This window comes from Pristiophorus japonicus, chromosome 9, assembly GCF_044704955.1.
Source record: "Pristiophorus japonicus isolate sPriJap1 chromosome 9, sPriJap1.hap1, whole genome shotgun sequence".
Classification (NCBI taxonomy): domain Eukaryota; kingdom Metazoa; phylum Chordata; class Chondrichthyes; family Pristiophoridae; genus Pristiophorus; species Pristiophorus japonicus.
The window spans coordinates 24870134-24885852 of NC_091985.1; the positions used below are offsets into that span (position 1 = coordinate 24870134).

The 15719-nt window shown below is 44.7% G+C and overlaps 1 protein-coding gene across 1 annotated transcript in view; it reads left to right on the forward strand.

The window, feature by feature from the left end:
* The first annotated feature begins 845 nt into the window (after nt 1-845).
* The window catches only part of LOC139272979 (deubiquitinase DESI2), a 74753-nt gene continuing 59879 nt past the window's right edge, over nt 846-15719 (forward strand). Inside the window, exon 1 of the mRNA XM_070889195.1 lies at nt 846-965. Within this exon, the coding sequence (XP_070745296.1) occupies nt 927-965 (39 nt within the window). The 5' untranslated portion in view covers nt 846-926. The remainder of the gene's footprint in view (nt 966-15719) is intronic.

Genomic DNA, 15719 nt, shown 5'->3' on the forward strand with positions numbered 1-15719 from the left:
AGGCGGGCAGAGGAAACGTTAGAAGGACACCCTCAAAGCCTCCCTGATAAAGTGCGACATCCCCACCGACACCTGGGAGTCCCTGGCCAAAGACCGCCCTAAGTGGAGGAAGTGCATCTGGGAGGGCGCTGAGCTCGAGTCTTATCGCCGAGAGCATGCAGAAATCAAGCGCAGGCAGCGGAAGGAGCGTGCGGCAAACCAGGCTCCCCGCCCACCCTTTCCTTCAACCACTATCTGTCCCACCTGTGACAGAGTGTGGCTCTCATATTGGACCTAAGAACTCATGCTAAGAGTGGAAGCAAGTCTTCCTCGATTCCGAGGGACTGCCAATGATGATGGATGGGGAGTCTAGCAGTTGTGGTTGGTCGAGCACTCGATTTCCTCTGGCTGGCGGATACATCGGCAGAAATCGCCCATCCGATTGCCTCCGCCCGACTGCTGCGGTCGCTGGATGGCGCCAGTGCGTCGCAGTCGCTCCCCCTGGCTCGGCCCGGGGAATCGCCCTCCTCCTGTACCGCCACCGCCCGGTGAGAGGGAAGAGAAGAGGGTCCCGCCTTTGGGCGGCGGTACCGGGCGCGCGGGGACGGGGAGGACAGTGGATGCGGCGCGCGCAGTACCCCGTACGCGCGCCCGAGTCTCGTGAGTGGCGGCCGTTGGAGGGGGGCGCGCGCGGGCGCGGGCGCGGGCGAGTCAGGCGGCGTCTCGCCCGAGAGGGGAGAGAGAAAGAGAGAGAGAAAGAGCAACGGGACCTGACGGAGGAGAGGAGCCGAGCCAAGTGAGGCGCGGGCGGGGGAGGGCCCGGGGGTGGGTGGGGAGGGGGGGGGAAAGTGAGAGAGGATAACCCCGGGTAAGGGGGGCGGGGGGAAAGAGAAACGGAAAGCCCCGGCCGCCGGAGAGAAAGAGGGAGAGAGAGAGAGAGAGAGAGAATGGCCAACGAGCCGGTGATCCTCAACGTCTACGACATGGTGAGTGAAGCAGCGCCGGCCGGCGGGCCGCCTCCGCCACAGTGCAGCAGCCCCAGTAACCCTCGCCGCACTCACAACTTGCTCAAGTAGCTCAGATCCGTGGCTGATGCTCGTATATGTTTGTGCTTTTATATAATGTGTGTGTAGATATATATGTGTGTATATATCACTAAAAATGAGCTTTTTGGTATGTTTTCCCTACTTCAAGATATTCCATTGCTGTCAACAGAAGCGAAAGAAATTTAGGATTTAAAAAAAAGTGAAGCATCTGAAAACCCATTCAAACGCCTGATATATAAAAATACACACGCGTGTGTGTGTATAAAATATATATATAACATTGCACTTTTGAACCAAAAGGACCCAATTTGACTTAACTAAATAATTCAAATTCAGTTATTCCCTAATTTGATTTGCGACTTTTATCTCTGGGTTGGGAGTCGAATTCTTATTTTCGCATGAAAACCGCAAACCAATTGTTGTGGAACATTTTCTCACATTACTGCGGACTTGTTAGAATAAAAGATACAAACTCTACTTTTAAACTGTAAATGTATCAATTAATTGCATTATAGTATGTATTATGAAGAAGCAAGTCATCCTCGTTTCGAGGGACTATCTATGATGATGAGTATACATCATGAAATGGTTTGATGTGTGGTAAAATCATAGTAGAAATCAAACTGAAAGGGGAGACTTTTTAAACGAAAACTTTGTCTGAAAATTAATGGCACTACTTTGTAAATTAAAATGTTTTTTAAATTCTTAGCAACAATGCATTAATTTGTTCAACTTGTCAAAAGTGAGATTCAGTCATACCATTTTGCATCTAGATAATTTTAGATCGTTGAATAACTGGAATCTGATGCTTTTATGAAGTTTAAAGCTTGTCCTTTGTGAATTTTATTGAGTATGACTTAAAGAATCCATATGTCTTTAAACCCCTGTGGGATTACAAATATATGTATCACTATTACTGAGCACTTCGGGTAACGATACCTGTCTTGTTAACATGTAAAGCCCAAGGGGAAAAAGGTTCATGAAAGATCGAAATCTACTTTCCCATCCGCCCCCTAATGGGACTATTTCACTTATTCTGTGAAGATTGGTTCAATGGGATTGAGTTACTGTTGTGATGTAGGTTTAACTGCAAATCTTTTTTGTCCCCCTCTCCCAAAAGTTTTTGTCAAGTAAACATTGAGGAAAGAATTGCTCTTTCGTATGGTAGTAGCAAAGCAAATCAAATGTCACTATCTAAGTCAGATATCCAAGCTTCCGGTGTGACGGTGTAGATTTCTCGTAGGCTGCCTGCGATATTCCTTTGAGGGCAGTGTTCAATGATGTGCTCCAGGGTCTGATTAGGAGCTCCATAGTCGCATGATGGGGATGATTTAATCTTCCATGTCATCATCATAGGCAGTCCCTCGAAATCGAGGAAGACTTGCTTCCACTCTAAACATAAGTCCATGGGTGGCTGAACAGTCCAATACGCGAACCATAGTCCCTGTCACAGGTGGGGCAGAAAGTCGTTGAGGGAAAGGGTGGGTGGGACTGGTTTGCCGCACGTTCTTTCCGCTGCCTGAGCTTGATTTCTGCATGCTCTCAGTGATGAGACTTGAGGTGCTCGGCGCCCTCCCGGACGCACTTCCTCCACTTAGGGCGGTCTTTGGCCAGGGTCTCCCAGGTGTCAGCGGGGATGTTGCATTTTATCAGGGAAGCTTTGAGGGTGTCCTTGTAACGTTTCCTCTACCCACCTTTGGCTTGTTTACTGTGAAGGAGCTCTGAGTAGAGCACTTGCTTAGGGAGTCTCTTATTTGGCATGCGGACTATGTGGCCTGCCCAGCGGAGCTGATCAAGTGTGGTCAGTGCTTCAATGCTGGGGATGTTGGTCTGGTCGAGGACGCTAACGTTGGTGCGTCTGTCCTCCCAGGGGATTTGTAGGATCTTGCGGAGACATCGTTGGTGGTATTTCTCCAGCGACTTGAGGTGTCTACTGTACATTATCCATGTCTCTGAGCCATACAGGAGGGCAGGTACTATTACAGCCCTGTAGACCATGAGCTTGGTGGCAGATCTTCCATGTATGGAGAAGGTGGCAGCATCTACCATGACCGGTTCTGAGGTGGTCGATGGTTGTCCACTGTTTGCGAGGAAGGTTTAATCCTTCAGTTTGTACTGTGGGGTTGTCTAGAAGGAATCCATTCCGTATGCACAGACCTTGCAAGCATTTCACCATTGGTCATCAATGCTGAGGGGAAATCGCTGAAGGGTTTTAGCGACGGTCCAAAATGGCCTTCGAGATTTGCGACGGGTTGGTAGCAGGTTGATAAAGTCGGCCTGGATCAGCATGTCTTTGCTGGTGTAGTGGCTGTATTCTCTGGAGACTGCATATTCACGGCGTAGGTGTGGTGGTGCTTGGATTGCTACGTATAGCAACATTGTAAAGAACGTGAATATGCTTTTGTTACACATAGTGAGCAGAGGAATTAATTTCCCACAAAGATCAACTGCAGCTTTAAAAGTCAGTAGTTATCAAATTTTAAGCATTACATGGAATTTATTCCATACTTGGATGTTTAGTGGGATTATTCACTCTCAAAGGGAAGGAGACAGACATAATTTGGAAATGTTTAATCACCTAATTTTTCTTTTAACAATTCCCATCCGAGTTAATGGATGGATGCTATATCAAAGAGGAGGAACATTGTATTCACACCAAGTTTTAATTGTGATCTGGTTATGGGTTGAACTGCTTTAGTTGGAGGTATTTGCCCATGTTTTGAGCTATGATGGAAATGGCTTTACTTGCTCTACTGCCCCCAGTATATTTTCTCTTCCAGTGTCCAGAAAGAATTAAGTTGGCAAAATGAGTCGAATATCTTGATGCTGGCATCAGCTAATATACCACTCGTGATTATATAGTTGACTTTGAGGCAGGACTGCAAAATAAACAAAGGTGTCTTACTTGCCTCCTCACAAGTTGGTTTGTTGTTTGTCTCCGAGCAAAGTACCACTGAACGCAAACACAAAGCTGGCGGAGTTTGTTGTGGGTGATCATGGGCAGGTTCAGCAAGGGCGATTTTTAGTTTGCCTACAGCTTACGCTGTCATAGAAACATAGAAAACATAGAAAATAGGTGCAGGAGTAGGCCATTCGGCCCTTCTAGCCTGCACCGCCATTCAATTAGTTCATGGCTGAACATGCAACTTCAGTACCCCATTCCTGCTTTCTCACCATACCCCTTGATTCCCCTAGTAGTAAGGACTTCATCTAACTCCTTTTTGAATATATTTAGTGAATTGGCCTCAACAACTTTCTGTGGTAGAGAATTCCACAGGTTCACCACTCTCTGGGTGAAGAAATTCCTCCTCATCTCGGTCCTAAATGGCTTCCCCCTTATCCTTAGACTGTGTCCCCTGGTTCTGGACTTCCCCAACATTGGGAACATTCTTCCTGCATCTAACCTGTCTAACCCCGTCAGAATTTTAAACGTTTCTATGAGGTCCCCTCACATTCTTCTGAACTCCAGTGAATACAAGCCCAGTTGATCCAGTCTTTCTAGATAGGTCAGTCCCGCCATCCCGGGAATCAGTCTGGTGAACCTTCGCTGCACTCCCTCAATAGCAAGAATGTCCTTCCTCAGGTTAGGAGACCAAAACTGTATACAATACTCCAGGTGTGGCCTCACCAAGGCCCTGTACAATTGTAGCAACACCTCCCTGCCCTTGTACTCAAATCCCCTCGCTATGAAGGCCAACATGCCATTTGCTTTCTTAACCGCCTGCTGTACCTGCATGCCAACCTTCAATGACTGATGTACCATGACACCCAGGTCTCTTTGCATCTCCCCTTTTCCTAATCTGTCACCATTCAGATAATAGTCTGTCTCTCTGTTTTTACCACCAAAGTGGATAACCTCACATTTATCCACATTATACTTCATCTGCCATGCATTTGCCCACTCACCTAACCTATCCAAGTCGCTCTGCAGCCTCATAGAATCCTCCTTGCAGCTCACACTGCCACCCAACTTAGTGTCATCGCAAATTTGGAGATACTACATTTAATCCCCTCGTCTAAATCATTAATGTACAGTGTAAACAGCTGGGGCCCCAGCACAGAACCTTGCGGTACTCCACTAGTCACTGCCTGCCATTCTGAAAAGTCCCCATTTACTCCTACTCTTTGCTTCCTGTCGGACAACCAGTCATCAATCCATGTCAGCACACTACCCCCAATCCCATGTGCTTTAACTTTGCACATTAATCTCTTGTGTGGGACCTTGTCGAAAGCCTTCTGAAAGTCCAAATATACCACATCAACTGGTTCTCCCTTGTCCACTCTACTGGAAACATCCTCAAAAAATTCCAGAAGATTTGTCAAGCATGATTTCCCTTTCACAAATCCATGCTGACTTGGACCTATCATATTACCTCTTTCCAAATGCACTGCTATGACATCCTTAATAATTGATTCCATCATTTTACCCACTACCGATGTCAGGCTGACCGGTCTGTAATTCCCTGTTTTCTCTCTCCCTCCTTTTTTAAAAAGTGGGGTTACATTGGCTACCCTCCACTCCATAGGAACTGATCCAGCGTCAATGGAATGTTGGAAAATGACTGTCAATGCATCCACTATTTCCAAGGCCACCTCCTTAAGTACTCTGGGATGCAGTCCATCAGGCCCTGGGGATTTATCGGCCTTCAATCCCATCAATTTCCCCAACACAATTTCCCGACGAATAAGGATTTCCCTCAGTTCCTCCTCCTTACTAGACCCTCCGACCTCTTTTATATCCGGAAGGTTGTTTGTGTCCTCCTCAGTGAATACCGAACCAAAGTACTTGTTCAATTGGTCCGCCATTTCTTTGTTCCCCGTTATGACTTCCCCTGATTCTGACTGCAGGGGACCTACGTTTGTCTTTACTAACCTTTTTCTCTTTACATATCTATAGAAACTTTTGCAATCCGTCTTAATGTTCCCTGCAAGTTTCTTCTCGTACTCCATTTTCCCTGCCCTAATCAAACCCTTTGTCCTCCTCTGCTGAGTTCTAAATTTCTCCCAGTCCCCGGGTCCATGAACATGACGGGAAATACAAGACTGCAATGGTGATTTGGGGAAAATGTACATGCAGAAGAACGCAGTTGTGCAGTTCTATGAACATTGAGTTATCGACTTTTAAGCAAATGTTAATCTTGTGTTACTGCCAGTTTCAGAATGCACCTTGTCAGTACCAGTTTGGTACCAGTGAGATTCAAATAGCAGATATCCAGTCTAGTGTACAAACATTAATGCTTTGCATATATTGAACTCTAACCGTGATAAGTATTTGCAATTAAAAACAATAGTCGTCATCATCATCATAGGCAATCCCTCTGAATCGAGGACTTGCTTCCACTCTTAACATGAGTTCTTAGGTGGCTGAACAGCCCAATGCGAGAACCACAGTCTCTGTCACAGATGGGACACAGTTTTGTAGTACTGTATATCAAACAGGTTGATGTGCAGTGAAATCATGTGCAAATTAAAACTGAAAACACTTTTTGGAAACTTTTTCATTAAGTTGGATGGAACCTATTTTGCTACAAATGCTTTTGCAAATCTCGATTACCATTTTATTCTTGAGTAATGGTTATGCAATATGAAAAGTTTATTCACCCCACTATTTGATTATTTTAGTACTTGAATCATTCAATTGTCCCTTTAGAATTTGTTTAAAGCTTGTTATCTGAGAGCTTTTTTTTAATACAGTGAAAGTCTACTGGTAAGTGTGTATTTATGGAAGTCATGAGAGGTTAGAATTGAGTTGAGATGTAATACCCTCCACAGTTGTTGAGTAGCCTGTAGAAATTCTTGATGCTCAGACAAAATGAATGGGCATTTGTCTAAAATACCAGAAAGCTGCCAGGGTTTATGTACTGTGGTAAGAGTCTGCAATTTCATGAGGAGCAAAGAAATAAGGAGAAAGAATTGGAAGGGAAGATGACCATTTTACAATATTTGAGTGGGTTATTTGCTGCTTTTGGCATTGTGTAATAAATTCTGTCATGCATGATCTGGAACCCATGTTGGTTGTCCCTTGTACTGTAACTGGAGGCAAATCAGTTATGCTTGGTCAGTCTGAGAGCCAACCTAGGTGGATATGCTGCCCATCAACATTGCCGTTCTTGTTCCAAATGTGCATTCTAACCATAGTATAAATGAGAACATTCACTTGTTATGGCTTTCGTGCTTCCAATTAGTCCACCAAATATCTGCTGTACAGCATACTGACATCTGAAACCATGGTATGGGCAGATAAATGTTCTGTAGAGGAGGAAATTCCTTAAAATTACAGTACATTAAGAAGTCTTTCATGGAATCATAAGTTACAGCACAGAAGGAGACCATTCCTCCTGTCTGTGCTGGTGCCAACTCTTCAACTGAATGTATCTAATCTGATCCCATTTCACGTCCCTTTCCCTGTATATTCTTGCGTTTCATGTACTCAATTCTCAATTTGTCTCACCGAAGTATAGGCCAGCTCATACAGATAAAGGAAAGTGATCTGAGCTTGGACCACATAGTTGATAGTACTCTCACCTCTGGATCAAATAAGTTGAGAGTTAAAGTCCTATGCCAGAATTTTAGCTCCAAGTCGAGTCTGACAATCCAGTACAGTGCTTTGTCCGAGGTGCTGTTCTTTGGATAAGATTTTAAGCCTATGTTTATTAAAGGGGTTCAGATGGATAGTAAAAATCCTACAGCAACATTTAAGGAGAGGGAGTTTTCCTCGTGTCCTGGGCAACATTCCTTCCTTAACTACTTTTAAAAACAAAAGTTTAACTGAACATTCATCTGAGCGTTGTTTCTGGGATGTTACTATGTAGCACGGATGTTGTGTGCAGAAGTGACTGTATTTCAAGTTGTAGCATCAGATGCAAGTGCTATACCAGTTCAGAGAATAGTACAGCACAGAAGGAGGTCATTCGGTCTATCAAGCCTGTACCAGCTCTTTCGAAGAGCAATCCAGTTAGTCCCAGTCCCCTGCTCTTTCCCCAAATCCCTGCAATTTTCTTTCCAAGAATGGCCTACTCCTGCACCTATTTTCTATGTTTCTATACACCACCCTATCAGGTAGTGCATTCCAAATCCTAACCACTCGTTGCATAAAAAAAGTTTCCCCTCATGTCGCCTCTATTTCTTTTGCCGATCACCTTAAATTTGTGCCCTCTCGTTATCGACCCTTCAGCCATTGTAAACAGTTTCTCTTCATTTACTCTATCTAAACCCCACATGATTTTAAACACCGCTATCAAATCTTCTCTTGGCCTTCTCTGCTCCAAGGAGAACAACCCCACCACCTTTAGTCTATTCACGTAATTGTATTCCTTCGTCCCATTCTAGTAAATCTCTTCTGTAACCTCTCCACAGCCTTTACATCCTTCCTAAAGGACCTATTTGAATAAAATCCTGTTTGTATAATAATCCAACTGAGCTTGCTGAGGAAATAACTCACTTGCATGAAGTGTTTTTCCTGTTCTGGTTGAGTGTGATTTCTCACATTTTTAACACTATATGTACCTGCATACAAGAGTAGCAATTTAGATCACTGGGGACCAAAAGCAAGAAGATCACCAGCTCATTTTGCAGAACATATTCACCGAATCCTGGCCTGGGTCAATTCTCCTCTTTACTTTGGGTTCTTCAACACTGGCTGGTTCCCTCTAGCTCAGCTCAATTTCTCCACTTCTTGTCTGTGTGCACCAGTTGCACTGCACAGAACAGTCATAAGAATATAAGAAATAGGAACAGGAATAGTTCATATGGCCCCTCGAGCCTGCTCCACCATTCAATATCATGGCTGATCTGATCATGGACTCGGCTCCATTTCCCTGCCCACTCCCCATAACCCCTTATCCCCTTATCGTTTAAGAAACTGTCTATTTCTGTCTTAAATGTCTTCAATGTCCCAGCTTCCACAGCTCTCTGAGGCAGTGAATTCCATAGATTTACAACTCTCCAAGAAGAAATTTCTCCTCATCTCAGTTTTAAATGGGTGGCCCCTTATTCTAAGATCATGCCCTCTAGTTCTAGTCTCCCCCATCAGCGGAAACATTCTCTCTGCATCCACCTTGTCAAGCCCCCTCATAATCTTATACGTTTCGATAAGATCACCTCTCATTCTTCTGAATTCCAATGAGTAGAGGCCCAACCTACTCAACGTTTCCTCATAAGTCAACCCCCTCATCTCCGGAATCAAGCTTGTGAACCTTCTCTGAACTGCCTCCAAAGCAAGTATATCCTTTCGTAAATATGGAAACCAAAACTGCACGTAGTATTCCAGGTGTGGCCTCACCAATACCCTGTATAGCTTTAGCAAGACTTCCCTGCTTTTATACTCCATCTCTTTGCAATAAAGGCCAAGATTCCATTGGTCTTCCTGATCACTTGCTGTATCTGCATACTATCCTTTTGTGTTTCATGCACAAGTACCCCCAGGTCCCGCTGTACTGCTGCACTTTGCAATCTTTCTCCATTTGAATAATAACAGTGTTCGGAGTTAAAATCAAATTTCCCACTTTCTTCAGTTTATAATAGCTGGAAAATGGTGGGATCGTTGTATACGCAAATGCATGCAGTAGGTGCCATTGTAATTCAAACTATAAAGAAAGCTTGGGGTTCATTCCTTTTTGGTGTAGAGTATGTCTAGGCATGTTCTAATAAGGGATGACGATCTCCACAAGTGAGGCAGGCTGAGTAACTTCTGCTTGATAAATGTCAGTGAATAATAATGAATAGAGTGCTTTGTTATTTCATTCTGCTGTTTGTGACACACCGTCCATTGCGCACATTTACAGTAACTAATGGACCTGCTGTGGCATTGCTCTTGGTAAAGATTAGGGTCATTTGTTTTGGAACACTGATATAGTATTTTTGTACATGGATAGACAAAGGTACCTCAGCCACAAATCAGTTACATAACTACACTCTACACACATTATTTCATTAAAAAAATTCAGTGATAATTAGAAACCAACTTGAATATTGTTATCTGCTTATAAATGTTATTGGAGGCTTCACTAAGTGCTACCAGATCCTATTCCTAATTCTTGGTGTCTCAAAGAGCATTAACCTCAAAGTTTTCATGAATGAATTGTAGCCTTATCCAGGTGGCCCAGGCATAGTTCTGAGTTGTGTACACATGTCTGGTGACTCCACCTTCTCTTCAGGTGTGATGCTGGAGGCAAGGGATGTTGTTGAAGCAAATTGCTGGGAGTTCCAACCGGCCCAGCGCAATTACTTTTAAAAAAAAAAACACCAAGTCCCTACCAGACATCCATTACCCAGACATCCGTTACCCATACCTATATCCTATTGGTCAAGGTTATGACAAATTGGCCACCTCACAGGCCGACAGCTCTGATAATGAAACATGATGGACCAATGATTTGGGAGGACATTTGCGATGGACAAACTAAAGAGATCACATAAAGCAGAGACATGCACTGAGGCTGGATAGAAGCATTTTTTTATAATGTATTAATATAGATACGTTGTATTTTTTTAAAATCAGGAACAGAAGATTTATTTTTGTTAGTTTTACAAAAATAAATCTTCTGTTCCAAGGCTGCTTGTGTGGTGTAATAAACAAGAAAGACTTGCATTTATATAGCGTCTTTCACAACCTGCAGATGTACCAAAATGCTTTACAGCCAATGAAGAACTTTTTGAAGTGTAGTCGCTGTTGTACACTATGAAACGCGGCAGCTAATTTGCACACAGCAAGCTCCCGCAAATGGCAATATGGTAATGACCAGATAATCTGTTTTAGTGAAGTTGATTGAGGGATAAATATTATCTAGGACACTGGGGATAACTCCCCTGTTCCTCTTCATAATAGAGCCTTGGGATCTTTTGCGTCCATCTGAGAGAGCAGACAGGGCCTCAGTTTAAAGTCTCATCTGAAAGATGTTAAATCGTAATAAGCCTCTTCATTGTTGGCACATACTGGGAGATCAACCAGGATTTAGCTTTGGGTGTACTTGAAAACAAAATTGTGCTTGAGACTGAATTTGATATTGGTTAAAATGAGTGACTTTGCTGTATCGTACTTTGTCACTTATGCTATATTGCTTGATTGTGTTCCCTTTAGAAACATAGAAACATAGAAAAAAGGTGCAGGAGTAGGCCATTCGGCCCTTCTAGCCTGCACCGCCATTCAATTAGTTCATGGCTGAACATGCAACTTCAGTACCCCATTCCTGCTTTCTCACCATACCCCTTGATTCCCCTAGTAGTAAGGACTTCATCTAACTCCTTTTTGAATATATTTAGTGAATTGGCCTCAACAACTTTCTGTGGTAGAGAATTCCACAGGTTCACCACTCTCTGGGTGAAGAAATTCCTCCTCATATCGGTCCTAAATGGCTTCCCCCTTATCCTTAGACTGTGTCCCCTGGTTCTGGACTTCCCCAACATTGGGAACATTCTTCCTGCATCTAACCTGTCTAACCCCGTCAGAATTTTAAACGTTTCTATGAGATCCCCTCTCATTCTTCTGAACTCCAGTGAATACAAGCCCAGTTGATCCAGTCTTTCTTGATAGGTCAGTCCCGCCATCCCGGGAATCAGTCTGGTGAACCTTCGCTGCACTCCCTCAATAGCAAGAATGTCCTTCCTCAGGTTAGGAGACCAAAACTGTACACAATACTCCAGGTGTGGCCTCACCAAGGCCCTGTACAATTGTAGCAACACCTCCCTGCCCCTGTACTCAAATCCCCTCGCTATGAAGGCCAACATGCCATTTGCTTTCTTAACCGCCTGCTGTACCTGCATGCCAACCTTCAATGACTGATGTACCATGACACCCAGGTCTCTTTGCACCTCCCCTTTTCCTAATCTGTCACCATTCAGATAATAGTCTGTCTCTCTGTTTTTACCACCAAAGTGGATAACCTCACATTTATCCACATTATACTTCATCTGCCATGCATTTGCCCACTCACCTAACCTATCCAAGTCGCTCTGCAGCCTCATAGCATCCTCCTCGCAGCTCACACTGCCACCCAACTTAGTGTCATCCGCAAATTTGGAGATACTACATTTAATCCCCTCGTCTAAATCATTAATGTACAGTGTAAACAGCTGGGGCCCCAGCACAGAACCTTGCGGTACCCCACTAGTCACTGCCTGCCATTCTGAAAAGTCCCCATTTACTCCTACTCTTTGCTTCCTGTCTGACAACCAGTTCTCAATCCATGTCAGCACACTACCCCCAATCCCATGTGCTTTAACTTTGCACATTAATCTCTTGTGTGGGACCTTGTCGAAAGCCTTCTGAAAGTCCAAATATACCACATCAACTGGTTCTCCCTTGTCCACTCTACTGGAAACATCCTCAAAAAATTCCAGAAGATTTGTCAAGCATGATTTCCCTTTCACAAATCCATGCTGACTTGGACCTATCATATTACCTCTTTCCAAATGCACTGCTATGACATCCTTAATAATTGATTCCATCATTTTACCCACTACTGATGTCAGGCTGACCGGTCGTTGAAGAAAAAGGTGGGGGGGGGGAGGAGGAGGAGGAGGGGGGAGAGGAGGAGGAGGAGGAAGGGGGGGGGGAGGACGAGGGGGGGTGGAGGAGGGTGGAGGAGGGGGGGAAGGGGGGGGAAGCGGGGGGAAGGGGGGGAAGGGGAAGGGAGGAGGAGGGGGGGGGTGGAGGAGGGAGGGGGGGGGAGGGGGGGAAGGGGGGGAGGGGAGGGGAAGGGGAAGGGGGGGAAGGGGAAGGGGAAGGGGGGAAAGGAAGGGGAGGGGGAGGGGGAGGGGGGAGGGGGAGGGGAAGGGGAAGGGGAGGGGGGAGGGGAAGGGGGGAGGGGGAGGGAGGAGGTGGGTGGGGGGGGAGGAGGAGGAGGGTGGAGGGGGAGGAGGAGGGGGGAGGAGGAGGAGGAGGGGGGAGGAGGGGGGAGGAGGAGTCTGGTTTGCCGCACGCTCGTTTCTTTGCCTGCAAGGGCAGACATCGATGAGAAGCACTTTCACACAGGTAGGAAGATGGTTCATTTAATCTTTTCTTTGCTTATAAATTTTTATTCAGGTTGGATTTATTTGTATAATATTTGTATAAGTATAAATAAGGATTTATTATAGAATTGAATTACTTCCCTTCCCCCCCCCCCTCCCCCCCCTCGTTCTGGACGCCTAATTTGTAACCTGCGCCTGATTTTTTTAATGTGTAGACAAGGTTTTTTCAGTTCTACAAAAGTCTTCACTTGCTCCATTCTAAGTTAGTTTGGAGTACGTTTTCACTGTGGAAACTTTCAAATCAGGCGTCAGTGGCCGGACACGCCCCCTTTTGAAGAAAAAATTCTGTTCCAAAGTGAAACTGTTCTAACTGACTAGAACTGCAGAAAAAAAAATGTGGAGAATTGCGATTTCTAAGATAGTCCGTTCTCCACCAGTTGCTCCTAAAAATCAGGCGCAAATCATGTGGAAACTTGGGGCCATTGTTTCTATGACTGTCTGTCCCACCTGTGACAATGTAATTCCCGTATTGGACTGTTCAGTCACCTGAGCACTCACTTTGAGTGGAAGCAAATCTTCCTCGATTTCGAGGGACTGCCTATGATGATGATGGTGGCTTGTCTGCACACACACATAGCTGATAATTACAGAAATATTGATGAGGAAAGAAAGGTCTGGTAGGAACTGCTGTAAGATTAGGATCATAGGGGTCACACAGATACCCGAAGGGTCTTAAGAGTTATAAGGCGTTTTATTAAGAGTGATAGTTCAAATATAGTCAAACACAAAACACAGTCAGGATAGACATGGTAGACATGCGACCTTGACAAGTAGCTGTTATTAGTCCCGATCGGACAGACGGCTGGTGGCACGAACAGTTCTTATCTTCACTGTCTGCCCTGAAACGCCTTCTAGGTCTTTCTTTTATTCTCTTTTTTTAGAGGTGGGCCTGGTGTAGGATGTGGACAGGACCATTTAATCTATAATATGTCGAGTTCTTTGTAACTCATAGGTGAAACCCTCCTTCACATCCTCCCAAGTCAGCCATGCCATTCTTGGCCTTCAGATGTTGGAGCTGCCTGTTATCAGTTATTTATGTTAATGCTGTTCAAGTAGCTTTAGCTATTGTATCATGGTATGAATCATTCATTCTAACATCAGTCTGAAGAGACTTTTTGGTCTCAAGTTATTTCTTCCAATTTACAATTTCTTACACTGCCATGAACAAACCTGAGGTGTGGACAGATGACTATACGCCACCAAAGCTTTGCTGTGGTTATATTGTACATAAATAGTTTTGTGATAGTAATCTAAGAAGGTTTAAACATCCAGGAGCTATAATAGAACAGAGGGAGCTTTGGGCTGCTCTGTAAGACTGCACTACCTCATATCTGTTGTGTGATTCTTCAAATCTCGAGCCACATGTCTTTGAGCGTGTTGGATTTAGCTGGGTGCTAACTGGTAGTGGTGTTGAGGGAATTCAAGGATGGTAGTGTTGGATCGAAAGTACTTTTATGAACTGATTTGTCCTATTTATGACTCCAGTCCCACAAATTGTTCAAGACTTGAAAGAGGAGAGGAGGGTGCAGGCATGAGTTACTGACGGAACGAAGAAGTGATGGAACAGATGTTGGGTGCAAATGCACTATCTTGCACATGTGTAGTTGCGCAAAAGACACATGTTACACCGTGGACCTTTCTTACGGGGAAAGGCCATGCAGACCAACAATCTGGCAAATGTAGGCTGGAGCTTAGACTGCTTCCTAGCATGGGGGAGTGAAACCATCTTGTGAGGTGCTAGTGTGTAGCACCCTGTTGATATTGCATGGCTGTCCTGTGGCAATGCAGCAGTCCCTCTATTCCTTGGTAAGAAATTCACCTAAATATATTCAAAAAGGAGTTAGATGTAGTCCTTACTACTCGGGGGATCAAGGGGTATGGGAAGAAAGCAGGAACGGGGTACTGAAGTTGCATGTTCAGCCATGAACTCATTGAATGGCGGTGCAGGCTCGAAGGGCCGAATGGCCTACTCCTGCACCTATTTTCTATGTTTCTATGTTATACAAACTTGTTTTAAAAACCAAACTAATAAGCTGTGAATTACAAGGCAATATTTCATCGTGAGGTTCAGATAAAGTTCATAAACCACTCGAGTTGTGCAGCTGTGGAAGTAATTCCAAGGGTTAGTAGTTTAGCAGAAAATATGTCAACATTCAATTACTGCTCCACCTTCAACGGTAGAGCCTTCAGCATCTTCGATCCTACTCTTTGGAATTCCCTCTAAGCCTTAAAGACGAAAACAACAAAGGCAGGTAAATTCTGCAGTGACTAAGGGGCAAGAGATCTTTGGGTGCATGGTGGGGGAAGCGAATTGGGGATGGGCCAAAAAAGCACCTGGAAACAAGAGAAGCAGATGAGGAAGTAGGGCGAGAGGATGGGAAGTGAGGGACTTGAAAGAGGAGAGAAGTGTGCAGGCATGAGCTGCTGATGGAACGCAGAAGTGATGGACCAGATGTTGAGAGCAAAGGCCTTGGGGGAAGAAAACAAATACAAATTAAAAAGCCATCCTGCACCCCACCTGCCACCAAAAACTTTCCTACAGCTCTGGCCAGAGCCTTCTGCCAACTTATCATCCTTTCCTCCCCCAGTTAGTGCCCTTACCTCCCAGAAGTGAAAGGGGAGAAAACGGGTCACAGAAACAATGACAGAACAAGAGACAAAAAGAGTGTGCACAGATAACGAGAA